The sequence below is a fragment of the Meriones unguiculatus genome, chromosome 5 (assembly GCF_030254825.1).
Source record: "Meriones unguiculatus strain TT.TT164.6M chromosome 5, Bangor_MerUng_6.1, whole genome shotgun sequence".
NCBI lineage: Eukaryota > Metazoa > Chordata > Mammalia > Rodentia > Muridae > Meriones > Meriones unguiculatus.
Genome location: NC_083353.1, coordinates 128532991 through 128560722, shown reverse-complemented (window position 1 = coordinate 128560722; position 27732 = coordinate 128532991). Strand labels below are relative to the sequence as shown.

Here is a 27732-nt window from a genome sequence, read left to right as displayed (position 1 = left end):
GACAGACGCGCGCGTCCGGCTTGCGCCAGAGGGGCTGCTCTTATTGTCTGTCTCCCTCTGCAGAGAACAAGGGCAGCGGCGAGGGGCCTGCGCCCTGGGCTACCATCGCGGCCCCAAGCGGGTCGCGGGAGGCAATTTTGCGGGTGGGGGGAGGGCGGGGGAGACCTTGATTTCCACCAATCCCGGGGCGCGTGTCTGCGGAGCCCGGGGCGCAGCGGAAGGCTGCAGCGCGCCGCGGAATGAACTGAGGAGAGCGAGTTCTGGACTCGTCCTGGAGGGGCGCGGAGCGGGGGTCCCCGCGGGCGCGGCCGAGGCGCCGGGGTCGGGCTAGCGGTCCGCGGTGGAAATTTCCGAGGACTTGGTGCGGCGCGGAGAGCGCGTCTCGGAGGTGTCGGGCACCGCGGCGGCGCAGGAGGCGGGGAAAGGGCGGCGCAGGACGCAGGGGCATCTCTCTCTGGAAGGGACACAGCCGGTCAGATGTCCGGGAGCCCGCCGCGCCTCTCCCAGGACCCCAGCCGAGGGCGGCCGTGATGCTGCAGTGAGGTGCGAGCAGCCGGCCCTGCTGCTCTCCCTCCCAGACCCCTCCAGCGCCGGCCGGCCGGCCGCAGGGAAAGCCACCATGGCTCGTGACTTGCCCGGAGGCCACTTCCTCTAGCAAGAGATCCCCGGAAAAGTTGCATTGGCGAAGATCCTTGTGGCTGACCTCTGGGGCCGTGGCGGGGGGCTCCCCAGCCGCGCGTGTGCGAGCTGGAAAGCCAGAGGTGCGTGTGTGTGCATGGGGCGCCGGCCGCGGGGCTGCCCTCCTCGGCCACTTCCCCCGGCGTTGGGCTGAGGCTCCAACCACAGACCCTGGGTCGCCAAGGCTGCGATGAGCCCTTGCGGGCGGGCCCGACACACGTCTAGAGGGGCCATGGCCGTGCTGGCGTGGAAGTTCCCGCGTACCCGGCTCCCGGTGGGAGCCAGTGCCCTCTGCGTGGTGGTCCTCTGTTGGCTGTACGTCTTCCCTGTCTACCGGCTGCCCAACGAGAAGGAGATTGTGCAAGGAGTGCTGGCGCAGCGCGCGGCGTGGAGGAGGAACCAGACCGCAGCCAGGCTCTTCAGGTACTCACTGCTGGCCGCCGCTCCCCTCCAGCATCCCTTCCAGTTAGTGCGCGGAGGACAGGGTCGCCTGTGAGGCGTCCCCGTCCTGCGCCCTCTGAGCCATGCCCAACCTAGAGACTTCAGGTCTCCGTCCCATCCCTGTCCCCGAAGAGGTGTTTCAAGGCTCTGCGTAAGCAAATACTTGTTACCTTTCCCGACTCTGCCTTGTGTTTTGCAAATGACCGGTCACCTCTGGTGGGAAGGGAGACCCAGACAGCTTAGACCCTGTTACTTTCAAAGAATTTATTTCTTGGACTCGGTAGATGCTTGGTGCAAAGGAGGAGTAAGCTAGAAGTAGGTTAAGAAGCGTCCGGGGGCAGTTTGTAACATAAATCAACCACGCAGGAATGATGGGCAACCTCGGGCCACGAAAACGTGGAAACCAGCCGGGCCCCACCGTGGCTTTGCGCAGTGTACCCATTGCGAGTCCGGAGTGAGGAACCATGACCCACCAAGCGCCAGAACTGCACGAGTTTTGTGTGTTGAAATTTCAACAACTTTTTGAGGACATGTTTTCTCCTCTGACTGATTCTTTGCTAGAACAAGTTACTAGCCCAAGGTCATTCATTTATCTACAGCGCAGTCCAGGCGCTGGGATGAAGTCCGGGCTCTGGAATCTTCGTCTCTTTAACTCTCCAAAGGGCCTGGCTCCTTTTATCTTAGCCTCAGAATGTTTTGGAGAGATGTGTGTGAGGGAAGGACCTGAAATCAGAAGATAAACAAGATGAAGGCCAGTTTTGAGAGAGGACAGCACAGAGCTCTCCAGCTGGTAGTTTCTCCTCCTGAGGGGAGGTGTTAATCTGAGCAGAAGACAGGTTTGCAGCAGGGGTTGGGTAGCTCAACTGGAGCGCAGCTAAGAATCTCTGCATGTTACCAGCATTCGGAGGGAACTGGCGGGGCTCTGGCAGAGCCTTCTCACCTTCAGCTCCTGGCCTCAAGTTGTTGCCTTGATGGCCTCTTCTGGCAGTGGGTTGAGGGAGGAGCTGGGAGAGAGGCAAGAGCCAGTGGAAACCATTCCTACTACTATTGTCTAAAGCAAAATCTTTAAAAATAAATAATTTGTCTTTAGGCCCACTTCTTAGAAAGGCCAGAGGTTAAGCGGTTCTTCCAGGGTCTACAAAGATGAGCTTGCTTTCACCTTGACAGCACTCCCCCAGTGGCGCTTTGCAGAGAGAAGGCACCTTTCTGCTCCAGCAATGGATGGAAGTGAGTTAAAAACTTCCCGTTGGCTTGCAGTGAAAGAACCAGTTATGTATATTGAAGCCTTGTTAGAAAACAGATTTCTTTTGAGAGGGCTCTTGTTAAGAAGGCTTCATAGTGTGAGAAGCACAGGCTGATGGTTTCTGAGACACATTTGCTTGTTCCTGCGTGGTCTTTGTCCTTGGTTTCTGTGTTCCGAGAACGATTATGTTTAGTCCATCTTCCATCAGATGTGCCTAAGCACACATCCTCAAACTCGGTGCCTGTAAAACTGCAAAAACCACTCACTTCATTGAAAACAACTTAAACTTCAGATTAGAATCCAGAGTTTGTGCAATGCTTGTGTTATCGCCAGGCTCAGAGCAAGTCTCTTCACTAAGTCATTCAACTCTGGGAATCTTGGCTTTCTTATTTATAAAATGTGGACAGTAACATCTTCTTCTGAGTGTTGTGCTAATGCTTAAACTGAAAAAAAGATACCCAGTGTCTAGTACACTGTGTGTTTGGAAAATGGTGTATCTGTGATTATCATCTAACCTCCTACATGTTACAACTCTAGGGAAGACTTATGGGCTGCCTGTAGGAGTTCAAAATATGTCACCTGTCACATTTATAGGAAGGTTTCCTTCCTTGAGTCTTTAAGTTAATAAACAGCTCATTATTAAATACTGTTTCCAAACAGTTTGGAAAGGCTGGAGAAATTTAGTGTTAAGTTAAAACACTTTTTTGTTGAACATTTATAAAAGTCCTAATTTTTAGACATCTGGATTATTAGTTGGTGGGTGGGGGTATGTGTTTGTGATAGACAGGTGAGCTAGAGGCCTTTACAGCTTTAAGGAGTCCCCACTTTGGCAAGCATGCACCTTTGTTATTCTAGTCCCAAACATCTCCACAGATAGAGAGATGTCCATGCAAATAGCCACTGTGTATTTATGTGAGGAGACAGGCACACACTTGGTGATGAATCCTGGGAGAGTGGCATACATATGTATGTGTAGAGGGAGATCTACATACAGACATGCATTTGCAGCCGCCTAGCCAATGCCTAGTGTGTGACTGCTGTGTACCTCATGTACCGGATACTTAGGGTGGAAGGGCTTGGCGTCTCACCAGGGACAAAGCAAATAAGCAAGTAAATTGGAAGCCCTACTCAACGTCCTGTCGATGGAAGAGAGGACTTCCTTACATCTCCAGTCCAGCATCTCAGATGCTCTTTTACCCTCTGGATTCCCACTCTGCCCCAGAACCTGTGAGTCAGCATCTATGATGGGAGTTCTTTCAAGCACTGAGGAGACAGCAGCACAGCAGTTCAGAGCTGCGAAGACTGTGAACTAAGCAGGGAGTACCCCAGCACGAGGTGGTAGATTATCAGCCTCACTGTCCTGCGCCCTTTGACTGCTTACATGGTGGGGCTTATATGCTAAGCTAGTGGAATGCCTGTGTCTCTCCATGAGCTCGCTCCTTACCCAATACATTTGCTTGTCAGAAATGAGCCCCCATCCAGAACATATGTGTAAGGCTTTATTCTTAGCACCTGACGTGATAACAGCCATCATACTGCAGCCAAAGTAACCAATGAGTACCAACTTGTACCCAACCTCACAGTACCTCCAGCTCCAGGAGGCCTTATAGGTGTTCTTTTAAAAGGATTTATTTGTTCTTAATTCATGAAGATAGTTGTCTGTCCTGCATGTATGTATACCACTTGCATGCCTGGTGTCCACAAAGGACAGAAGATGTGATTGGATCTTCTAGAACTGGGGTTATGGATGGCTGTGAGCCAGGTGCTGGGACCTGATCTAGGGTCTTCTACAAAAGCAGCAAGTGCTCTTAGCTGCCTTGCTACCTTTGCAGTACCCTCCCCTGTTTTGTTAACTTTAAATTCCCTTGAGAACCTTGTATTAATGGATAAAGATGAATGCATGTGTCTTGGTTCCTTAAACGGAAGGAGTTAACTACACTCCTATGGGAGAAACAAAATTAAACAGATATGACTGTAACCAATTAGATGTTGAGCAACCCACAAGAGGCAGCATGACTGAGGGAAAACTCTGGGAACCAAATGTGGTTGTGACCTTTCCTGCTTGTGGACTATTGGTAAGGCAAGCAACTCTAGCACTTCCTTCCCTGACTTGTGAAATAAGATGTGTGAAAAGTCTACAAGGGCCGAGGTGAAGTGAGAGTGCACATGGACCGCCAGCTGCATCTCTGCTTGACTTAGGGGCACGGCGACAGAAACACGACTTCCCCAAGGGCTGGGAAGTCCTGGAAACTTGCTACTTGCACATCAAGATCAAGCGGAAGGAGGGAAATCAGGTTTCAGAGAGAAGACGGGGTTTGTCATAGCCTTGAAGGGGAGTGAAGTGGGGTGGTGCTTTGGAGGCTGTTTCCAGCACAGAGATGGAAGTGTGGTTCCTCTCTGGAAACTTCCCAAGCCTCCCATGGAGACTCAGGGACCAGCTGGCTTGGAGGTCAGTGAAAGATGGTTCTGGTCTCTGAATGCCTTTATGGCTGTTGCTTGAGAGATGCAGACTAACATTAGCAGGGCTAATGTCACCAGGGAATTTTGGGGACAGAAGATGTGTTACTACTTCATAATGGCTGTGTGTGTATGCACAGGAATGCAGAACACACGTGTATGTGTGTGTGTACATGCGTGTGCATGCTTGCAGATCCCAGAGGTCAACCTCAGGTGTCAGTCCTAAAACATCATCTCCCTTTTTTTTGAGACAGGGCTTCTCCCCAAACTTGGAGCTCACCAAGCAGTTTAGGCTGGCCAGCCAGAGAGCAACAGGAGTTCTCTCTCCGCCTCTGCAGCCATGGCTCTCAAGGCTTCAGCCTTTGCCACACTGTCCTGGTGAAGAGGGTGTGGTTATCAGGGTGTGGCACGCCTATTAAATGTCTGTCAGGTTGGAGGGTTATAGAATGACCTATGAAAAAGTAGCTTGGGGACTTGTAATAAGTTGTGATACTTAATAACCTAGAAGCTGAGTGTAAGTACACACTTGAAGTTCTGACACTCGGGAGACTCTGACCGCATGAGGATCGTGAGTTCAAGGCCACATAGGGGGACGGTCTCCAAAGCAAGCCAGCAAGCAACAATCCAACCCAAAAGACAAGGTCATAGTTATGCTATGGCTTAAAATACGGAAGGGTCTCGGCAATAATCAACATAGAAGAAAAACCTGTCATTTGGAGTTATTGGATATAAAATGTACTCAGCCTTGTTCTCTAGCTCTTGACCCCAGGCAACTCTATAAAATGGATTTTTTTTAATGCCTCGTTTCACATGTGAAACTGTGGGAATCAGAGAGACCCAGGAACAAAAAGGTGGAGCTGGTTTCCAGTTGGGAGCTGTTTGACTTAAACCTCTTGCTCTTCTCTAGCGATGGTGGGCAGCCGAGGCACGCGTGTGTCTCCCCCAGCCGCACCTTGGCTTCCTGTCTCCAGTATCATCGCCCATCCAGTTCTGGTTTGGACTTGAAGTTGTCCTGGAGAAAGACCAGGCCATGTTGATTTTCCTTTCCTGGGATCACATCTTCCTACTAGTCACCAGCCCAGTTCCCACTCACCTCTTGGGTGTGTGACAGTGATTGTAAATAGTGCTTCTGACATTAGCTCCCATTGGTGTCTCCACTGCCTACTGGCCTATAAAATGTTCTTTGTAGGATGGCTCTGAGATCAGACTAGGCAGCACGCTGTAAATGCCTACACATGTATCTAGCATGTAACCGAGGCTCAGGCCACGGCGACTCTCCTCAGCTCGGCTTCCTTTATCCTGTCCCCTCTCCTCCCAGCTCTGCTGGGCTGTGCTAAAAGCATCGTCTTCCTTGTTTTCTCCTTCCTCTTCCTCCTCTGTAGTTCTTTTATATTTTATGTGAGTTCAGGTGTAGGTGTGTTGGCATAACCTCAGTTTTCACTTCCAGGGCACAGTCTCTGGTTTCAACCCTGCCTGTGCCACACACTGGAGCTTCTTGACATCCTCCTGCCTCCGTCTCCCGTCCCACATAGGAGCACAGGGATTGCAGGTGCATGGTGCTAACTCAGACCCTCACCCTGGCATGGCCAGAGCCATCTCCCCAGGCTGTCTCTATCTTCTTTTTGCCTTGGACATATGGTTGAAGCTACTGGGGAGACTGAGTCAAAAAGTTCAAAAATCTCAAGGCTTGCCTGGGCTCCAGAGTAATTTTCAACCACATCAAGATCCTGTCTTAAAAATAAAATGGGTGAAAAGAGGAAGTGGTTTTCGAATGGGCCATTTGTGTAGGATTCGTGTCGGCCTGAGTTCAGTTTCTCAAGAAAGAGACGGTTATTTTGGGAAATTAGCTGGGCTAACTGATTATGTATGTCAATTTAGGGTGTGGCTTGTTTGAAGTCTGTGGGTCATCTTGGAATGATGCTGGCTCTCGTGCTCCCTACAGGCTCTCTTATCAGCATTGGGAAGTTTCTAGTTAAAACACAAGGCTTTTAAGCTTTCACTCAAATTTGGTTCTGCTGGAAGCTGTGTGACCATAAACCAGTCGCTAAGTGTCTCTGCTCCTTTGTCTTGTCATTTGACTTTGTGGAATTCTGATGACAGTTAAGGCGGAAGCTGATGGTGAGTCTAGAGACAGTTCTCACCAGGATGTCGGACAGGGAGGGCTGTTTCTACCTTGGAAGGATCTTGGACATTCAGTTTATGGTCCTTGTTCTGTAATTTATTAATGAGTTGTGATTTTAAGTGATATATTTGTTTGTTCAGGCAGGATCTAACAGAGCCTAGGCTGGCTCCTGTTCATTGTATAGTGGAAGTTAGCCTTGAACTCCTGATTCTCCTGCATCCATTTCCCTCCTGAGTGGTGGGATTTCTAAAGGACTAAGGATTCCTTTAGTCCTTTTGGGTCTTGATTGTCGATGCTCGGTACCTGGAGGGATTAGGCACGGAATAATCACTAATCATTAATCCACAGTGAGGAGGAAAGCCATGTCTTGGGCACATTCTATGCTTACAATTGTCCCTTCAGTGAAGGACTGTATGGGAATGAATGTGACCCCATGGGGCACGCTCACCATCCGTGCTGGGTACGGAGGGAGCTGTGCTGTCGCCTACGGCCTCTGAGGAAGATAGCGGGTCCATTAGATATAAGGCATCAGCCATTTGTTCATCAACCACGCCTCCTGTCAGAATGCTTCTTATTGGGGGGGAGGGGGATGCAAGGAATCAAAGTGGGGTCCCTGACTTCATAAAATCTGCAGCTGGTAACCTTGAGTCCTGCCTTGCAGTGCGCACCTGTAATCCTAGCACTCCGGAGGATGTTGAGTTTGAGGCCAGCCTGGGCTCCATAGTAAGACCCCCAACTAAATCTCTCTCCAACAATAACAAACAACAACATTTTAAATTAAACACATTAACTAACATAGTACCCCCATGGATGCAATCTGCCAGCTTTGCGTAATTATAATAATCCTGAAGCAGCTGATCGACTTTTCCGTCTGGGGAGGCTCAGCTGGTCGCTCCTTCCTACCAGCCAAGGCCCCTGCTGCAGCCTGCCTTCCACATGGCTGAGACTCGACTGAGGCGCTCAGTTTAGGAACTTGATATGAGAAATATGCAAATGATTTCATGTTCCTGATTTTCACTTGAGCATTTCATAGTGTTATTATCTGTGTGATTTTTGGAAATAAATGCATGTTTAATACAAAATAATTAAAAATTCAGCAAAAAGGAGAAAAAAAATCTTAATTCTATTAGTGGTGCTCAGAATAACCACATTGCTTGCACGTGTCTCTGTTACTCAGTTGTGTATGTTTTGTAAACTTAGCTTAACATCTTCCTTTTTCACTCAAAATCATACTTATTGGCATTTTGTCATATATTTGTTACTTTTGAAATTGTGATAATACAGCTTTATGATTTTTATTTTGGAAAAATAACATTTTTTTGCGAGTTTTTTGTTGTTGTTTTTGAAAAGTTGCCATATTATGAAAGCTAGCTTTCATAAAGACAAATTTGCTGCTGGCAAAGTTGTATGCTGACTCTTTTGTTTTTGTTGTTGTTTTGAGGCAGGGTTTCTCCGTGTAGCCTTGGCTGTCCTGGACTAGCTTTGTAGACCAGGCTTGCATGGGACTCACAGAGGTCCACATGCCTCTGCTTCCCCAAGTTCTGAGATTACAGGCATGCGCCACCACTCCCAGCATGTATTTGACCCTTTGAAGCCCTTTCTCTGTATCTTTGGTGAATGGTTTTATATAAACAGAGAGGTAAAAAGGCCCTTAAAGAATTCTGCTTTGTGGCAAAGGGCACGGCTCAGTTGGTAGAGGTGTGTGCCAAGTCTGGACTGGAACCCCAGGGCTGCATAAACTGGCATGTTGACACACGGCTGTCATCCCAGTACATGGGAGACGGAGGCAGGAGAATCAGGAATTCAAGATCATCAGCGCTGGCCTGGGATCAAAAGCAAAACCAAAAAGTTCTACTTTTGAAATGTTAAAGGTAGCACTGTTTGCATAAAGTGGCATCTGGCACGCTTTACTGGCCATGGCCCTTCAGACAGCAGGTGCTTCAGTGTGTGTAAGACACCTCAACCCTGTCCTTGAGCATCCGTTACAGTTGCTCTTCTGTAAAAGTTTCTCCAGTCAGCATCTTTTTTGTTTGTTTGCTTATTTGTGTGACAGGGTCTCATTCTGTAGCCTTCAAACTCGCCATAGTCCTCCTGCTTCAGCCTCCCAAGTGCTGGGGTTACGGGCGTGAGCCACCGCAGCTGGCTACAAATGACCATCGTGGCGGTGTCTTTCCTACACCGGCTCCTGAACTGCTTCAGATGGTTGCTCATCGGATGCCTTTGACTTTGGCTAAGGGCACTTTGAGTTTTTCCATTTTTGAAAAAGAACAGAGGGTGCTTACGTAAGTCCAAGACACACAATGATTACTAGAGTGATGAAATTGCCCTTAGATACATTTTCAAGAGGTCAAAGCAGTTAGGAAAACTTCCACACACTGGATCTGTTCCTGGCACTGGCCTCTCCCCATGGAGGGCCTTTATTTGGGGTCAGTGGCACACAAGGCTATCTCCCAATTACCCTCTTCATTCCAGTGCAGAGGTTCAATCAACAGAAAAATAACAGTCTTATCAAACCACTTCCAACATGGTTTTTTTTTGGGGGGGGGAGACTTAAGCAATTAATTTAGGTGGTAATGCGAAAAGAAAGCCTGCCTTCCTTCAAGCTGAGGTTGAGATGTGAAGGCAAGAAAAAAGTAGCTCAGACAAAATAGAAACCTTGCAAGTGCAGTTTGGGGAGTCACTTCCCTAAAATTAGAAGTGTGGAGAGTTTCTGTAGGAGGGTGAGGTTGAGTTACAAAGGCACAAACCCCCATAATGACCTTTAGTTGGATCAGTATTTGGTGGTTGTATGCTGTCAAGTAAGAGGCCGTCGGCCTCCTCTGTCGTTGTCCTGTGTCCTCTTTGTCCTGTGTGACGTGGCTGGCCACTGTCCTCTCTGGTGTTTTGGGGCCAGTGTTCAGAGTTTGTTCATGCTTATCTGTCTCACACCCCACACAAGTCTCACTAAGTGTCTAACAAGTATTGTTTGGATGGACAGAAATAGGCTTGCCTTGGAAGCCAGTAGAGAGTTGTCTGGGTACCTATGAGGTAGGGTTCCATCGATGACCCAGCACACTCCAGCTCACTCAGCGTGACTTCATTCATTGCTCCGTGGACCACCCTCTAGCCTGGATCCCCCTGGGTCAGACACTGTTTGCCATGTTGCCTCAGTGTTAAGTCACCAGGACACAGGGTGTCATGTGGAGCATGTGACCACACAGCAGGTCAGTCCAGGCCAGCAGCATTCTCCAGTCCCACACCGTGTTATTTCTCCATTTTCAGCATAGACGTCCTATTTAGTCCAGGCTAGCCTGGGACTCATGCCCTGCTTCTGTCTTCTGAGCACGGGGATTATAAGCATGGGCCACCATGTCCAACTTTCTTTCCTCCCTTTTTTCTTTTCTTGGATATTATGTGGCCCGGGATGGTCTCAGATGAACTCCTGTTCCTCTTGCTTGTACCTCCCTGGGTGCTTGGATTACGGGTTTGCATGGCCGCACTTGGTCATGTGGTCTTGGGTTGCAATCCAGGGTCATAAGCCCACGTTAATGTCACTTTCAGAACTTCACTGTGTGTTCGCTGCACAGAGAAACGAGGGCACAAGCACTTCTAGTTCATTCGGTTCTAGGCCCGTGCGGCGACCGACAGATGGGAGGTCTGGGAATATCCACAGACTCTTTCTGTCCCGGGCAACATGCGAAATGTTGGAGGGAAAAGCACTCTGAACCAGGAGCAGACATCATCCATGGGGGAAGCTAGGCTCACTCACCCGTAGAACGTAGCCTGGGGTGCAGGCTAGCTTGCTGAGAACACTCTTCTTCTAAGCTGTTGCTGCCCTTGCCCAGCCCCCTGGGGTAAGACCCCGGGAGCCAGGAATGGGAGAGGCTTAATATGGAATGAAAAACAAACATAATTTTTTCTTTCAATTTCTGAGGCAGCATTTCACGTAGTCCAGGTTGGCTTTGAACTTCCGTCTCATTACTTGTATCCCTACCAACTAGCCAAGGGTGACTCTGAATTCCCACTCTTCCTGCCTCCCAAGTGTTCAAATTACAGGTGTGCACCACCATGTCTGCCTGGTTTATATATTCTTAACGACGGCTCCACTGTGTTGTGGGACAGAACTTTTCTTGGGGAGACACAACCCAAGGGTACCCAGCCCAGACAGGGGGGCCGCAACAGATGCTATGGATACCATCAAAGTCCAACCAGATTTATTGGGGTTACTTACAAAAGCAAGAATGACTCAAAGATAGCTGTATCACCAAAGCCCACCCCAGCGTGGGTGACAGCTCATGAAAGCTTGGAAATCGGGAGCACTCTGCACACCCTGCAGGCAGATTGACAGGTTGGAGAGTGTCCTTTCCAAGCGGCTGTGGTCTAAACCTCTGTCAGGCAGCTCAGAGGGTTTTGCTTCTTCCAGGCAGTTGGTCTGGTCTCAGAGTCGTCTTTGCAGTTTGGCTTTCCCTTCTAAGAACGGTGCACGGCTTTTATGGCTCAATCTGATGATGAGTGAATGTGATCAGTTTTAGGAACTTCCTGTATTTTGAGTTGTTTACTTTCCACTTTGAAAGGTTTCCCTACGGAAAGGAATATTTCAGTCTCAGAGGAAACAATTTTATAACACTGAGCCATCTCCAGAGTCCCTCAACCACCTCCCACCCTGCTTAACTCTTCTGATGAGTCTCTGACATTCCTTGGCCACATTATTGGAACCCTTTTCTGTTCACAACTAGCATTCTTAGGTGGAATACGTGTATGTTACCCACAAGGTCTCTCCTGTCTTCCAGGCCAGGGGCGCCATCTTAGCTTGTCAGCGCTCTACCCCCAGTTGGCTGTTCATGTCTGCCTCGGCTCTCTTCATAGTCCAGGAATGGTGTATCTATCTGGGAAATAGCCCTTGCTGTATCTTCCCTTGAAGTTTACTGTGATTGCCTTAGAGCCTCCCATGCATCTTTCCCCTGATTATCCAGGAAGGAAACCCATGTTTTCCTCTAATTCTGGAGAAGTGGTAGCCATGACATAAGGACATGGCACTCCATCATTGACGAGGCCTTCTCAGTCTTTCTTCCGTGTGAATCCACCAGGTACCAGGAGGCCTGCTTCCCTCCCTTGTCCTTGTCCTCTTCCTGTCCTGATGAGAGCCCTCCAAACCTGATGCTGTTCAAAACTTGAAAAGTCAGGGTGGTTTCTGTGGAGGACTTGGCTTCAGTTTCAGGAGATGAAACAACTCGTATTTTAATATAGTTATGTGCTGAATCAGCTGCTGTTTCCTCAAACCCAGTCGCTGATACAGAGCCTCATACATACTTTACCACAACGGCACACCCCAAGCACGCAACATGATGCTCAATTTCTTCTCTCTCCACCCTCCCTTTCCTCTCCTCTTTTCTCTCTGTAGCTGTGTCATGATGTCTTGCCTCATGGTCTCTCATACTGCCAGCTCGCTTTTGCTGCTTCTCCTAGCCCAGGAAACTTAGGAGTAGACCATGTCTACCAACAGAGTAGGAAGTAATGACTTTCTGACCAGCTCCTCAATCTGTGTTCTCTTGTGTCCTCTCTTCTTCAGGGAAGGGAAGAATCTCCACTCCTCAGCGAGCCCCTTTCCCTCCAAAATTTTTAGTCCACATTGGCTGTGCTGTGCTGCATGAGGAAATGGGACAGCCAACTGGTTAGTCTCTGCAGTGGCCTCTGGAAGACTTGGTCATGGAACTAGAACCCACTCAACTGCTGCATCTCCAGTGTGAAACCCACTAAACCCTGTGACAAAGTGAAAGACCCAGTAAAGAAGCTGTGGATTTTTTCCCCTTGTGTATCAGGTTCCAAGATTTATCACTTGTACTCTGTCCAAAAACTTTTTAAAATAGAGATGCAATATGGGGAATTAAGTTCAGATTTAATTAACATTTACCGAGCCCAATTACGTGTAAGCAGCATAATACATGCTGTCTGTGCAGCGTGTCTGTTTGATCTAACCTGATTTTAAGCTTAGTTTTACAGCCCATGGTATTCCTAGCAATACGGTTGTTTGTGTTGTGGTTACCTTCTGTCGGTTCTATTTTAAGCATCATATGTAGCGTTGCATTTAACAATCGTAAGTACACGTTATTGTCCCTCTTTTTACAGAGAAATAGGCTACCGCTGTTTGCCCAAGACAGTCCTTGGTGGTAGATACCAGCATTCAAGGAATGGTCAGTGTGGCCCCCTCTCATAAGTTCTGGATGGATGCTGACACAATCCTGGTGTCCCTGTAAGATGACATCATCATCCTGGTGGCCCTGTAGGATGACATCATCATCCTGGTATGGTCCTTTTATTGGTGGAGAGACTGAAGCCCAAGAAACTAAAGAAACTTAGAGAGGTTATTTTGCTGGTAAATGGACTTTCTTGAGGGCCCAGGAACTTCCTTTTCACAGGCAGACCAGTGTTTACTCCTCCCACCGACGAGTTCAATCAAAGTCTGGTAATCCTTCCATTGCAGTCTTGTTATTTGTATTTTTTCTTTTGAGATAGTGTCTCACTACACTTACACTGTAGCCTAGGCTGATCTGCTGCTCTCTGGAGCCCAGGTTGGCTCGGAGCTCTGTGGCAATCCTTTCAATGCCAGCCTCCCCAAGGCCTGGGATTCCAGGCGTGAGACAGCTCACAAGCTGCCACCCATTTCCCCAAGAGGGTGAATCTTAGTGGCAAAGCTGCAGTCTGGGACCGAGAGCCCCCAGCCATTCCGTTTCTCTACAACCAAAGCCTTGAGATGTTTCCAGGACAGGAAGGGGCCTCTCCCCCCTTTTGTATCTGTGGTGTCTGGTTGAAGTGTAGTGGAGAATTCGTTTGTTCCCCTCACTGCCTCTCTGACCTCCTTCCTTCCTGCTTTTGGCATCTGTGGAGACACATTATTAAGTGTGCTGTGGTCACAGGGCTGGAGCCGTTCTCTTTGTGAGAAGCAGGAGAGGAATGACTCCTCAGAGAGCTTCTGTGCTGGGTGAAGTCATAGCACTTCTCATTTCACATGGCTGTGGAAATCTCCAGGGACCTTTCTTTGGGCTTTAGACCCTGTCTGTGAAATGTCTGTGTGATAATGTTTTGTGTCGTTACTCAGAAAGATATCTCAGTGATGTTGTGCACATGCATAAAATAAACTCATGAATTCTTATTACAAAGCTAAAGCTTATGGAAGGGTACTAGGCAGTATAGAAGCCGCCTGGATCTTATCCCTACAGACCAGTAACAGTATATTTCCATGGCTATCCTTCTGGGTGGCTCCTCTCTAGCACATAATATTATCCAAGCTAGGACACTTAAGGTGAAATCTACCGCTTTTGCCGGGACTGCTGGCATGAGTGAGGGCTATTTTAAGCAAATAGGGATGTATAATCCCCTTTCTGCAGGCGAGATGCAGATGTCTGTGTCATCCACATCTGTGTTTATCATGCCAGTCTATCATCATCTGTATCTGTCATCTAGTCTATTATCTATTCGTTATCTATCTAGCATCGATTTATCTGCCTGTTACCTATCATTTACTTAGTCATCTATTCTCTGTCAATTTTCTGTCTGTATCTAGAATCTAGTCTCTATCCATCTATCTAGCATCCGTTTATCTATTTCCTATTGCTTATCTAGTAATCTATCATCTACCTATCATTTATCATCTAACTCTAATTGATTAATCATGTGCATACCTGTCAATCATTTATCACCTATCAACTATCATTTATCAGATATCATATAGGTTCCAACTGTCTGTCTGTCTATGATCTATCATGTGTCTCTCATTTATCCTGAAGACTGATGCCCAGCCTCCAGGATGGCTCCCAGTTTCCCAGAATTCCCCTGGCTGGTACTTAAGCCCTGTGCTGTCCTCTCTCATTTTGAGTGTGGGCTGCATTTAGTGATTCACTTCTGAAATAGAGCAGAATACTGCTGAAATGACGCTGCATCCCTCTGAGTCTGGGTTAGGAGCAGCCCATGGCTTCATTTGGATGCCCTCTTTTTCTCTGTTGGATTATTGCCCTGCTGTGGGGACATCCAGGCAGTCTGCGGAGAAGCCTGTGCAGTAGGAGACTGAGGTCTGGTCAAAGGCCAGGGAGGACCTGAGGCTAGCAGCAGCCTTGGACAGAAGCCAAGAAGGGTGTCCCTGGTTTCTGAAGACCGCAGCCCCAGCTGACAGCTTGACTGCAACTTCATGAGGTGATAGGAGTTAGAATGGCTCAGCAGAGAGTCTCCTGATCCACAGAGCATAGAGAGCATGAGTCACTGCTCCAATCTGGAGTAATCTGTTACACTCCTCAAAACACAGTTGCTAAACAGTTATATTGTTTTATTGGATTTATTGGATTATTAAGCTTATCATATGACAAAATTGGATTATTAAGTTGTTAAATCATATGATAGTATACCCGAGTGACCCCAAAAAATTCAACCAGAGAACTTCTTCAGCTGATAAACACCTTCAGCAAAGTGCCTGGATACAAAATTAACTCAAAAAAAAAAAAATCAGAAGCCCTCCTGTATACTAAAGACAAAAGGGCCAAGAAAGAAATCAGGGAAACAACACCCTTTACAATAGCCACAAATAACATAAAATACCTTGGGATAACTCTAACCAAGCAGGTGAAAGACCTGTTTGAAAAAAACTTCAAGTCTCTGAAGACAGAAATTGAAGATATCAGAAGATGGAAAGATCTCCTGTGCTCATGGATCAGTAGAATGCCAAAAGCAATCTACAGATTCAATGCAATTCCCATCAAAATACCAACACAATTCTTTATAGACCTTGAAAGAAAAATTATCAACTTCATATGGAGAAACAAAAAAACACAGAATTTCCAAAACAATCCTGTACAACAAAAGATCATTTGGAGGTATCTCCATCCCTAATCTCAAGTTGTATTACAGAGCAATAGTAAAAACTTCATGGTTTTGGCATAGAAGCAGAAAGGTGGATCAATAGAACTGAATAGAAGACCCAGAAATAAACCCACACACCTATGAATACTTGATTTTTTGACAAAGAAGCCAAAACCATTCAATGGCAAAAGAACAGCATCTTCAGCAAATGGTGCTGGTTCAACTGGATGTCCACATGCAGAAAAATGAATAGATCCATATTTATCACCCTGCCCAAAAGTGAATCAAAGTCCAAGTGGATCAAAGACCTCAACATAAAACCAGATACACTAAATCCATTAGAAGAAAAAGTAGGAAAGAGCCTAGAACTCATTGGCACAGGAGACAACTTCCTGAACAGAACACCAACAGCACAGGCTCTAAGAGCAACAATCAATAAATGGGACCTCATGAAACGGAAAATCTGTAAAGCAAAGGACACTGTCGTCAGAACAAAACAACAGCCTACAGACTGGAAAAGGATCTTCACCAACCCTATATATGACAGAGGGCTAATATCTAGAATATATAAAGAACTAAAGAAGTTAAAAGGCAATAAATTAAGCAATCCAATTAAAAAATGGGGCATGGGATAAACAGAGAATTCTCTGCAGAAGAGTATAGAATGGCAGAGAAACACTTAAAAGAGATGCTCAACGTCCTTAGCCGTAAGAGAGATGCAAATCAGAATGACCCTGAGATTTCACCTTAGGCCCATCAGAAAGGCTAAGATCAAAAACTCAAGTGACAACACATGCTGGAGAGGATGTGGAGAAAGGGGAACCCTCCTCCATTGCTGGTGGGAATGTAAACTTGTACAACCACTTTGGAAATCAATCTGGCATTTTCTCAGACAATTAGGAATACTACTTCCTCAAGATCCAGCTATACCACTCCTAGGCATATATCCAAAAGATGCTCAAGTACACAACAAGGACATTTGCTCAACCATGTTTATAGCAGCTTTATTCGTAATAGCCAGAACCTGGAAAGAATCCAGATGTCCATCAATGGAGGAATGTATACAGAAATTGTGGTACTTTTACACAATGGAATACTACTCAACAATAAGACCTAACAGACTAGGATCAGAAGGAAGAAAAAAAACTCTCCCCTACCAGTGGACTTGGGGAGGGGAGTGTGTGGAAAAGGGCTAGGAAGGGAGGGATTGGGAGGGGAGGAGGGAGGGAACTAGAGGGGGGATACAAAGTAAATAAAGTATAATTAAAAATAAAAGAATTGGAAAGAAAAAAAACAAGGAAATCATGAAATTTTCAGGCAAATGGTGGGATCTAGAAAAGATCATGCTGAGTGAGGTATCCCAGGAGGAGAAAGACACACATGGTATATACTCACTTATAAGTAGGTACTAGACCTATAAGATAGGATAAACATACTAAAATCTGTACACCTAAAGAACATAAACAAGAGGATCCTGGGTAAGATGATCAATCCTCACTTAGAAAGACAAATGGGATGGACATTTGAAGTAGGAGAAAACAAACAGGAGCCTACCACAGAGGGCCTCTGAAAGACTGTACCTAGCAGTGTATCAAAGAAGATGCTGAGACTCATAACCAAACCTTAGGCAGAGTGCAGGTAATCGTACAAAAGAAGGTGGAGTTAGTATGACCTGGAGAGGACGGGAGCTCCACAAGGACCAAATATGTCAGGGCACAGGGGTCTTCTATGAAACTGTTTCTCCAACCAAGGACCATGTTTGGATATAACCTAGAACCCCTGCTCAGATATAGCCCATAGTAGCTCAGTATCCAAGTGGGTACCCTAGTAAGGGGAACAAGGACTATTTCTGACAGGAACTCAATGACAGGCTTTTTGACCTCCCCCCCCCCCACACCCTGCGAGGGAGGAGCAGCCTTGCTAGGCCACAGAGGAGGACATTGCAGCCAGTCCTGAAGATACCTGATAAGCTAGGGTCAGATGGAAGGGGAGGAGGACCTCCCCTATCAGTGGACTTGGAAAGGGACAGGGAGGAGATGAAGGAGGGAGGGTAGGATTGGGAGGGAATGAGGGAGTGGGCTACAGCTGGGATACAAAGTAAATAACCTGTGATTAATATAAAACATAAAAAATTGTTAAATCCTAAAGCATGGAGCCATTTTGACCATGTCCTTTCCCGTCAAGGCTCACTTATCAGTGTCTCACTTAGTGTGCATGTGATCCACGGTAGATGTTTTTCCAGTGTCTGGTCTTTGACTCTCCTTCTGCTTATTTTTTTTTTCTATAAAGACTTTAGGAACCATCAGAAAATTGATGTCATCAATTTTAAATTTTTTTAAAATGTTAATATATATTTTTATTATCATGTATTACAATTTATTCAATTTGTGTCCCGGCTGTGGCTCCCTCCCTCATCTCCTCCTAATCCCACCCTCCCTCTTCTCCCCCTATGCCCCTCTCCCAGTCCACTGATGGGGAGGTCCTCCTTCCTTGTATTTGACCCTAGCCTGTCAGGTCTCATCAGGACTGGCTGCATTGTCGTCCTCTGTGGCTTATGACTATAAAAGCCACAGGCATCAGATTGCCTGGACCTGGAGGTAAAGGCCCTGTGACCTGGCTGACATGGGTTCTGGGACTAAACTCGGGTCCTCTGCAAAGATATTTCATACTTTTAACTGCTGACCCGTCCCTCCTCAGGACCTTTATGTCCTGATGCTCACAGCCTAAGGTATTTTCAGATAGTATTTTTATGACGGAGCTGGTAACCTGACCCCACTATTCAGAGAGGTGACATCAGTAAACCCAAACCCAAAGCTCGCTGCAGCCAGGGCTGTGAAATGCCAAGTCTACCTGTACCCGCCCGAGCCTCTCTATGTGGGAGTCTTATTTGAAAGTCCTGCTTTTCTTCCTCAAGTTTCTCTGTTTCCTTTCAAAGGTCTGACTCATTCAATAGCTGTAGCCCACATTGTGAATTTTTAGGGCTTTGGTTGCTGTTGTTTGTTTGGGAGAGTGCTGAACCCAGAATTTACCATGTAGACCAGGCTGGCCTCAGACCCACGGAATCGGCCTGCCGCTGCCTGGCAGGTGCTGGGATCAAAGGCACGCACTGCCATACCAGCTATTTTGATATCTGATAGGGAGCTGGTTACTGTTTCTTGTCACAGTTTTCTCTTAGGTGCAGTAGAGATAGTTTTCAACTTCACTGAAACTTCTTATTTGAATTGCAATTAATTTATGCATTCTTACCACAAAATTGAAACTTTCTGCCTGAGCATAAGATATATATTCAATTAATATTCAATGCTTATTTTATTTCCCTAGATAGAGTATTCAGGCTTGTTTTTTCCATGTTTTTTAAATATTTTCTTGAAAATTATTTTTTAATTTATTACAATTTATTCACTTTGTATCCCAGCTGTAGCCCTCCCAACCTCACCCACCCTCTCTCCCTCTTCTCCTCCCATGCCCATCTCCCAGTCCACTGATAGGGGAGGTCCTTTTCCCCTTCCCTCTGACCCTAGCCTATCAGGTCTCACCAGGACTGGCTGCTTTGTCTTCCTCTGTGGCCTGGTAAGGCTGCTCCCCCATCAGGGAGAGGTGATCAAAGAACCAGCCAATGAGTTCATGTCAGAGACAGTCCCTGTTCCCATTACTATGGAACCCACCTTGAGACTGAGCTGCCATGGGCTACATCTGTGCAGGGGTTCTGGGTTATCTCCACGCATAGTCCTTGGTTGGAGTATCAGTCTCTGTTTTCTCCATGTTTTTGAGATCATTTTAAAGGTATTTCACGCCTTTTCATTCTTCTGTTACTTCACCATTTAGCACTCTGTTTTCACTGTAGTGACTATGAGGCTATTGTTTGTATAAAAAAAGGTATTGTTAGGTACATCTAGCTCGCTCACTAAAAATTTCAAAGTGAAATTTTCCTAGCTCATCCCTTCCAGTTTGCTAGAAATATACTGCTATATGTATTTATAAATGGTGGTAGTTTTCTCTTTCCTTGCATTTATTTCTTATGCTTTCATTTTCTTTAATGAGCATGCATTTAGTGCTTGCTTCTGTAGTTTTCGTCTGAATTTCTTTGTTCTCTCTCTTACTTAACTCTCCCCGTACATTGGCTTGCAGCTCTGTGACCTTGAGTCAAGGGCTCAGTTAAGGAAGAAAGTGAAGGCTACAGAGGCAGTGAGGGGCCGAGCAAGGACTCTGCTCCCAGCCCACTCTGTAAACACTGCCCGGCGCAACCTAAAGAGAAAGGATGGGGGGGGGCAGCAAGATGGTTCAGCGAGTAAAAGCATTTGCCTTGAAAACCCGACAACTTGACTTCAATCCCTGAAAACCACGGTGGAAAGAAATTGACATCCAAATGTCCTCTGTCCTCCACACATTACACCCACACACGCACACACACACACACACACACACACAAATTAAAAAAGAAAACTTGGAAATGCCTTTGGATGCTCCCTTGTTTGTAGTCTCTTCTCTCTCCTCTCATTGTTTGTGGATACAGTAAGTCTAGCCACCAAGACTCATCCTCAAATGCGTGCTGCTTTACTGGTTATGGAAATCTACAACCATCCAGACTGCCATTGCGGCGATCAGAAACATGCTGTGGTCGGCTTGGCTCTAAGAACTGCAGCTTCAGGCACAGCACAGAGCTTCTGTGAGGAGGTGTGTGTGTGTGTGTAGAAGTCTGGGCCTACCTGAGTCTGTCTTCCCTAATTGCTCTGGTCTTTCTGGGCTCTTCTGCTGTCCCTTCTCCTCTCCCGCTCCCTAGTCTCTGGTTTTTGGTTGTATTTTCCTCTTGTGCTTAGGTGGCATAAGGTGGCCAGTTTGACAGGAAACAGCTCCCCGGGAGATGCTGAAATTAAATGGATCCGGCTTCTGTCTGGAAAGGTCATTATTTTAGGAGGGAGCCCAAGAGAGAGGAAAGGAAAACAGCTTAGATCTTTGTGGAGGGATGGGGAGCAAGAGGCAAGACAGACACTCTGTTCAGAAGACAGGAAACTTGGCTCTGCCTCAGAACTTCGTGTGTGAGGCTGGGGAGCTGGACTCTTGGCTAGAGTGTTTGCTGCGCAGACATGAAGAATGGAGAAGAACGGAGTTCCACCCCCAGAACCCATGTAAATGCCAAGGAGGCATGACGACCCATCTGTAATTTCAGTGCTTGGGACAGAGGACCTCACAAACCCTGAGCAAGATGGCTAGTCAGATGTGCTATACCTGTGAGCTTGGCGATCAACCGAGAGACCCTGCCTCAGTCAGTGAGGTGGAAGGTGATGAAGGAGGACGCCTGACTTTAACACAGGCCTTGACACACACAGACACACACAGACACACACACACCTGTGAATGCACACGCCACCCACACCCACTCCAATGTCTTGATTTTCCAGTCTCTGTCAATGGAAGGAGATCTTGAGCAGCTAGGATGGAGCTCAGCAGAGGTTTGGGAGCTGTTGCCTGCTTGGGGGGATGGGTGTTCATGGTATCAGGACCATGGATCTGTCTGTGTCTGTGTGTGGTATCTGCTTGTCTGTCTCTGTGTCTGTGGGGTGTGTGTGTATGTGTGTGTGGTAGGTTAACTGGGCAGGCATTGGAGGCAGAGACAGGAGTTAAAAGCTGTGTCTGAGAAGAAACTCAAATGACCAGTAAATCTGTGAAAAAGTGCTGCAGTTGAGGGGCATCAGAGAGATGCAGATCGAAGCCACAACAAAGCATCATTGGTAGTTATGTTAGTTTGTTTGCACAAAGGCGGACGGTAGTGGTGGAGACACAAAGAAAAGGGAATGGTGGAAAACAGAAAATAGTCCAGTCAGTTGGAGGGTCTCACAAAGCTAAAAATAGTTGTGCTATTATTGTGGCTATCCCACTGTATGGCTACATGGCTGCATCCGGCTGTATGTCCACTGGGCATGGCATTTGCTGATCCAAGAAAGGTCCTCAGTCATTTCCTGCTACCACCTGTGTTAGCTGAACTACCCATTGGGAGGCAGAGGGATGGCAGACTGTGGCACGTTTATTCAGTGGAGTCGTATTCAGCTGCAAACAGAATGATGCCAGATCATTTGTACAAGATGGATGGAAAGAGGGGATATCATGTTAAGTGAAACAAGTCAGATACAGAAGACGAATACATATTGTTCTCACATTGTTCTCACATATGAAAGAGATACTAGTGTCTAGTACTAGAGATACTAGTATCCTCGCGTCTGGGAAGGCTGGAGAGAAGGGAGGTTGGGTAACAGTTTGTAGATCATAGAAATGTAATCAGTTCTAGTGTTCTAGTGCATAAAGGGGTGACAGGTTTGTAGTAACCTATCACATATTTCCTGGATAATTAGACAAGAAGGATGTCAAGGTTCCATACAAAACAAATGGTAAGGAAGTGGAAATGTCAATCATTGTGATTTGATCAACACAAATGGAGGCTGGAGGCCTGGCTCAGAGGTTAACAGCACATACTGCTCTTACAGAGGGATGGAGTTCCCTTCCCAACACGTGTGTCAGGTAGCTGACCACTGCTTGTAAGGTTGGCTGTAGGGAGCCTGATGCCCTCTTATGGCCTCCACAGGCAACTGCACTCTAACGAACATGTGCATGCTAACGAACGCACGTAATTTAAAAACACAATAAGAATCTTTACAAATAAAAAAACATTACATTGCACTTCATAAACATGTATAACTATATATTAATGAAGAGGTTGTTTTAATCAAGGAGATGTAAATATTCAAGACATACTGATATGTAAGTTGAGAAGAAAGCCTTCTAGGTGGTTTTAGGGTTGTAGGTGGTATACATGTACTGAATCATATGCTGAGCTCAGTGATGTATACAGGTGATGGAGTAACTCATTAAGATAAAGTGACACTGTTTTTGTGAGCCGAATCTAGAATGCAGATAAGATAGCACAGAATGGACAAAGCTAAGAGACTCAATCCTCGTGATAAGGAAATGACTTTGTAACTGTAATGTTATCAGAAGAGAAGGAGGAAGGCTGGGCTGAACACCAACCAAATCCTGGGTTTGACCTCTAGCTCTGAATAAGCTGCACATGGCCTGTAATCCCAACACCAAAGAGGTGTAGGCAGGAGGATCAGAAGTTCAAGGTTGTCCTCAGCAACATAGGACTTTTGACACTAGCCTGGAGTACCTGTGATGAGAGAGAGAGTGGGAGGGAGGAAGGAGGAAGAAAGAGAGAGAGAGTTAGTGAGGGAGGGAGGAAGATAGGAATGAGGGAGTGTGAGACTGAGAGGAGACAAGCTTACACTACATAAGATTGGAGCCTCAAGTGCTGCCACCAGCCAGGGAACTTTGACACTATCCAGACACACTTGGTCTATTTGCATCTGGAATTGTATTTTCCTCTGCCCACGGAGCCTGCTATCATTTCCCCCTTTTGCTTAAAAATTCCTTCCAGTTGTTCCAGGTGGGATTCTTAATGTCTCACGACAGCCACTTTATTAATGATGCATTGATTGTTTTCACATGCTCCGCTCAGGAGACATGCTCTGCGCAGTAGACGCGCTAGCGAACAAAGTTAGCTCTGGCTGTGAGTCATGAGTTGTGGAAGTTAGCTGCCTGCAAGGAGGCCTTGTTTTGGTCAGCATGACTTGGGCCTGTGAATCAGCTATCTGACTACCCCCCTGATGACTGACAGTCTACAGTGATTCTGGTGTCAGTGAATTTGCTGAAGGAAAGACTGCAAGGATGCCCTGCTTCCTGCAGGTTCTTGGGTGTCTTCTCTGCTCTCCATCATTGTGCCTCAGCTGCTTCTGGATCTGGTGGGATTGAGTCAGCAGGGCTCTGTGTGGGCTGGGGGTGTAGACTCATGATGGCTCATTCACTTCTTGTGTATCTCCTCAGATGAATCAGCCTTTCTTCGTGTATTTGCACATGTGTGTGTACACGTGCACGCATGCAGTTGCACGTGGCTGTGTATTTGTGTGCATGTGGAGATCAGCGTTGGGTATTGCCCAGCAGAGGCCAGCTGCTTTGTTTCTTTGAGACATGGATACTCCCTGAGCCAGAAGCTCATTGATTAAGCCTGGTTTGCTGGGCACTGAGCTCCAGGGACCCGCCTGCCAGTGCCTCTCATCCCTGGGATAGCAAGTTGCATCTCCACCCTGGGTTTTTATGTAGGCGCTGGCAGGTAGAACTGGGTCTCCTGTTCACATGGCACGCAGTGTATACTCAGCTCATGTCTTTAAGGATTATAAAGTACTTACTCCAAATAACTCGCCTTATTCCATAACACACTCAGTCTCCAGTGTATTCACAAACACACATGTGGGAAAAATATATCCAGAATGGTTGTTTGCAGGCTTTTTCTTTTGAGGGGCAAATGTATACAAAAGGGAAGTGTCAACATTTGTGTTCTGAGCAGATGGATGTTAGAGGGTTTTCTTTGTTCTTGCACATTGGTTGAGGAGAAATTAGTGACACAAATGCACACACAGGAGATAGTTGTAGCAAACAAGTTTTACTGAAAGTGAAAGCAGACATACTTTACAGACAGATTAAAGTTTCACCATTTTATCTATCTTGTCTACTTTAGTCTGTGTCATCCTTTGTCTGATCCTGGGCTTAAACCCAACTCCCCTCCCTCATGTTTTCTCAGAACTGATTTGAACTAGAAGTTGTTTTTGGGATTTGTTCAAGGTCTTGTGTTTGATTTCACAACTGTTTGCTGGTTAGAATAGCCTGTTATTTCAAGATTAAGGCATCCTGCTCTTTCAAGAGTGATGTCTTATCATGAAAGCCGGGACCAGAATCTTATTCTAGATGATCAAACTGCATAGACAGAAAGACAAGAGAGACAGCAGAGGTCCTGTGTTGTCTTGGCAGCTGTGTTTGATCCTTTTTTTCTGGTGTGGTGATAAGACATCACTCTTGAACCTGCTCTCAGCTCTGCTTCGGGAGGCAGAAAGTGGAAAGAAGAAAGTCTTCAGTTATAAGGCCTGACGGTCTGGCCCTAGTGGCCCACTTCATTCTGAAGGTTCTAGAACCAGCCAAGACAGCACCCCCAACTGGGGAGGAAGTATTCAAACACCTGGGCTGGGGCAGGGGGTTCTGCATTCAAGCATCAACAGAGACAGAAGTGCTTACCATGATTATCATTGCTGCATCACCCTCGTGACTGCATTCATTGGTAGTGGTTCAGCTACACAGACCTTTCCATGATCCCTCTGTGTTGTTGAGTATTTCGGGTCTTGAACTTGTCCAGATTTACTGAATGGGGTGACATTTGTGGACAAGTTGCTATCCAGGCCCTTTGGCACAACCTAGAGTTGTCCTCTTTTTCTCCTCTATGTCCGTGGATATTATCCCATTTTCTGCCCTCAATGGTTTCTGCAAGGGATTATGTCTCCCAGCCTCTGTTTTGTGCAGTCCCTGTTTTCTTTGTTGGCAAATCTACACAGAGAATCTACCTATGTGTGGCGTGATGAAATATTAAGCCAGTATTACTTTAAGTCTACTTTCATGTTGAGAAACGGAGGCATAGACAAGGTGCAGCAAGCACGCCAGGTGTGTGCAATAAGAGACGGATCCAGAATTAAAATTCAGGAGAGCCTGCCACCCTTGACCTATGACTAGGCCTGTAGATTCGTGAATGATTCTGCTTTAAATTTATCTCAGATCAAAGTTTTCTTCAAAAAGCATAGCATAAAGTAACATTAATTTGTAAATTCTCATTCCTACATGCCAAAGGGTTAGGCTGATAGCTTTCAAGTAATTAAAGTGTTCACTAAGTTGACAAACTGCTCTGATGAAAACTTAGGAGATGCTAGCACTGAAAAATGGGACTGGAGTTGTAGCTGAGTGGTAAAGCGCTTGCCTAGCATGCTCAAGGCCTTTGGTTCAATCCCTTGCAGTGTAAAACAATTAAGACACACCCAAGAAGTTGGCCTACACAATTTTGTGAAGTGTTAAATTTGTTTATAATACTACTACAGGGCTTTGTAGAGATTCAAACATCAAGTTATTTTTGCATGTCCTTTTCTGTAACGACTTCAAATGCAAATATAACTCGCCTTCTGGTGCATCTAGTAATGGCTAAATTATATTTGCCAACAAGAGCAACAGCAGTTGAGAAGTCGCAGCCCAGTCCTCAGAGCGTTGGTGCTGCTCTGATGAGCCAAGTCAGACCTGTGCACGTGTCCCACACGAAGAGGCATTGATCCTCTGCCAAGCGTGGCATGGCAGCCTGTAAGAATCCCAGGGAAAGGAAGAGGTGACATTTGTAGTATTTTATAACTAAATATTCATAACTCTTAAAAAAATAACAACAGGTGAAGGAGAAGGAGATGTTGCCACAAAGATGCCACTCGCTTCTCAGTGTCTCCCTATTTCAGCACCTATTTTAGTCCTGTGGCTAGTATCCTGTTGTGCCAGTATTCCGCCCAAAAGTGACCTAGGAAACAGTCTGGATGGACTTTTGCTGTATGCACTTCTTTACTAGAGAAGGGGCGTGTTCCAATATGAACTCTCCACCTTTGAAATAAGACTCTGGAATTTGTAGAGGTGTATGTACTTATTTTGAATTTTCTTTCTTTTAGTGTGTGTACGTATGAGCGTATATGTGTGTGTGTGTGCGTAGGTGTGCATATGTGTATATATGTGTAGGTGTGTGCACCTGTGTTTATGTGCATGTGTGTGCTTGTGTTTGTATGTGCATGTGTGTGCTTGTGTTTGTATGTGCGTGTATGTGTGTGTAGGCAGAGAACGCCTCGGGTGTTGTCCCTCAGTTATCATTCACTTGGGTTTTTATTTGTTTTTGAGGCAGGCCTGGAACTCAGAGCTCTGCCTGCTCCTGCCTTCCGAGTTCTGGGATTAAAGGTGTGCACATCACTCAGCTCATTTTGGTTTTTGAGAGAGTCACTCGATGGCTTGGAGCTTACAAGTAGGCCAGGCTGACTGAGCCCCAGGATCCCCTGTCTCCACCTGCCCAGCTCTGGGATTTCCAGTGAGTGCCTCCTACCCTCTTACTTGGGTTCCAACTCAGATCTTCCTGCTTTCAGAAGAAGAAGAAGCTGGGCACGGTGGAACACACATTTAATACCAGGACAGCCAGGGCTACACAGAGAAACCCTGTCTCAAAAGACCAAAATTCAAATCAAATTAAAACAAACAAACAAACAAAAAAACGAAACAAAAAACCAGGAAAGATAATCTCAGACTCGAAAGCTCACAACAACAAGAAGAAACTCTCCTGTCTGCCGTCTCATTTTTCTAGTGGCAGGCGGACATTGGTGGTGGTGTTGGGATATTCTGTGCCCTTCTACCTTTCATCTTGCCCTGTAGAAACCCTGTCCTGTTCTCATGCCTCCTGCCTGCCTGGTGACTCTTCTTCCTCTGTCCACTGTTTGCACAATGCCCTTGGCCATCTCCCTTGTTTCCTTCACCCCCTGCTTATCTGCTCTTGGTAGCAGACTATACACCCTCCCCCGTGCCCCGATCCACGGGTGGGGCTGCTCATCTTCTGCTTGTCTTTCCAGATTACCTCGAGATTCTGGAAGGCAGAGGCTGGGTCTTACCTGCATTCCCAGAGGTTAGCAGCGAAGCCTTTACCACACAGAGCACACAGAGAAAGGAAAGAAGGGAGTGAGTGGTCGTCTCTCTCCCCTCCGTTCCCTTTGTCTATGTCTAGCATGTCTTCTGTGACCCACAGTTTCAAGCCTGGAGAATCCATTCAAACAAACACAAACCCTCATTGAATTGAATTAATTTATGGGTTTTGACTTTATCAGCTCTTCTGTTTTTCTGGGCTGAGGAAAATTAATTACATTCACTATTATCAGAGTGTCTGGAACAGTCCACAGCTGCCGTCTGAAAGGCTTCCAGGGGCTGCTGCTTCTGTAAGCTCTTCTGGTTGGCTTGTGCTTTCCTTCAGGCTGTTCAGTGTGTGTGGCTGCGTTGCTGAGCATGTTTTGATGGGAAGAAGAGTGTAAGACATGCA

General features: G+C 46.5%; 1 protein-coding gene across 1 annotated transcript in view; it reads left to right on the top strand.

Moving 5' to 3' along the window:
* The first annotated feature begins 513 nt into the window (after positions 1 to 513).
* St8sia1 (ST8 alpha-N-acetyl-neuraminide alpha-2,8-sialyltransferase 1) overlaps positions 514 to 27732 on the top strand; it is a 124797-nt gene continuing 97578 nt past the window's right edge. The window contains exon 1 of the mRNA XM_060384431.1: positions 514 to 1101. Coding sequence (XP_060240414.1) covers positions 869 to 1101 — 233 coding nt within the window. The 5' untranslated portion in view covers positions 514 to 868. The remainder of the gene's footprint in view (positions 1102 to 27732) is intronic.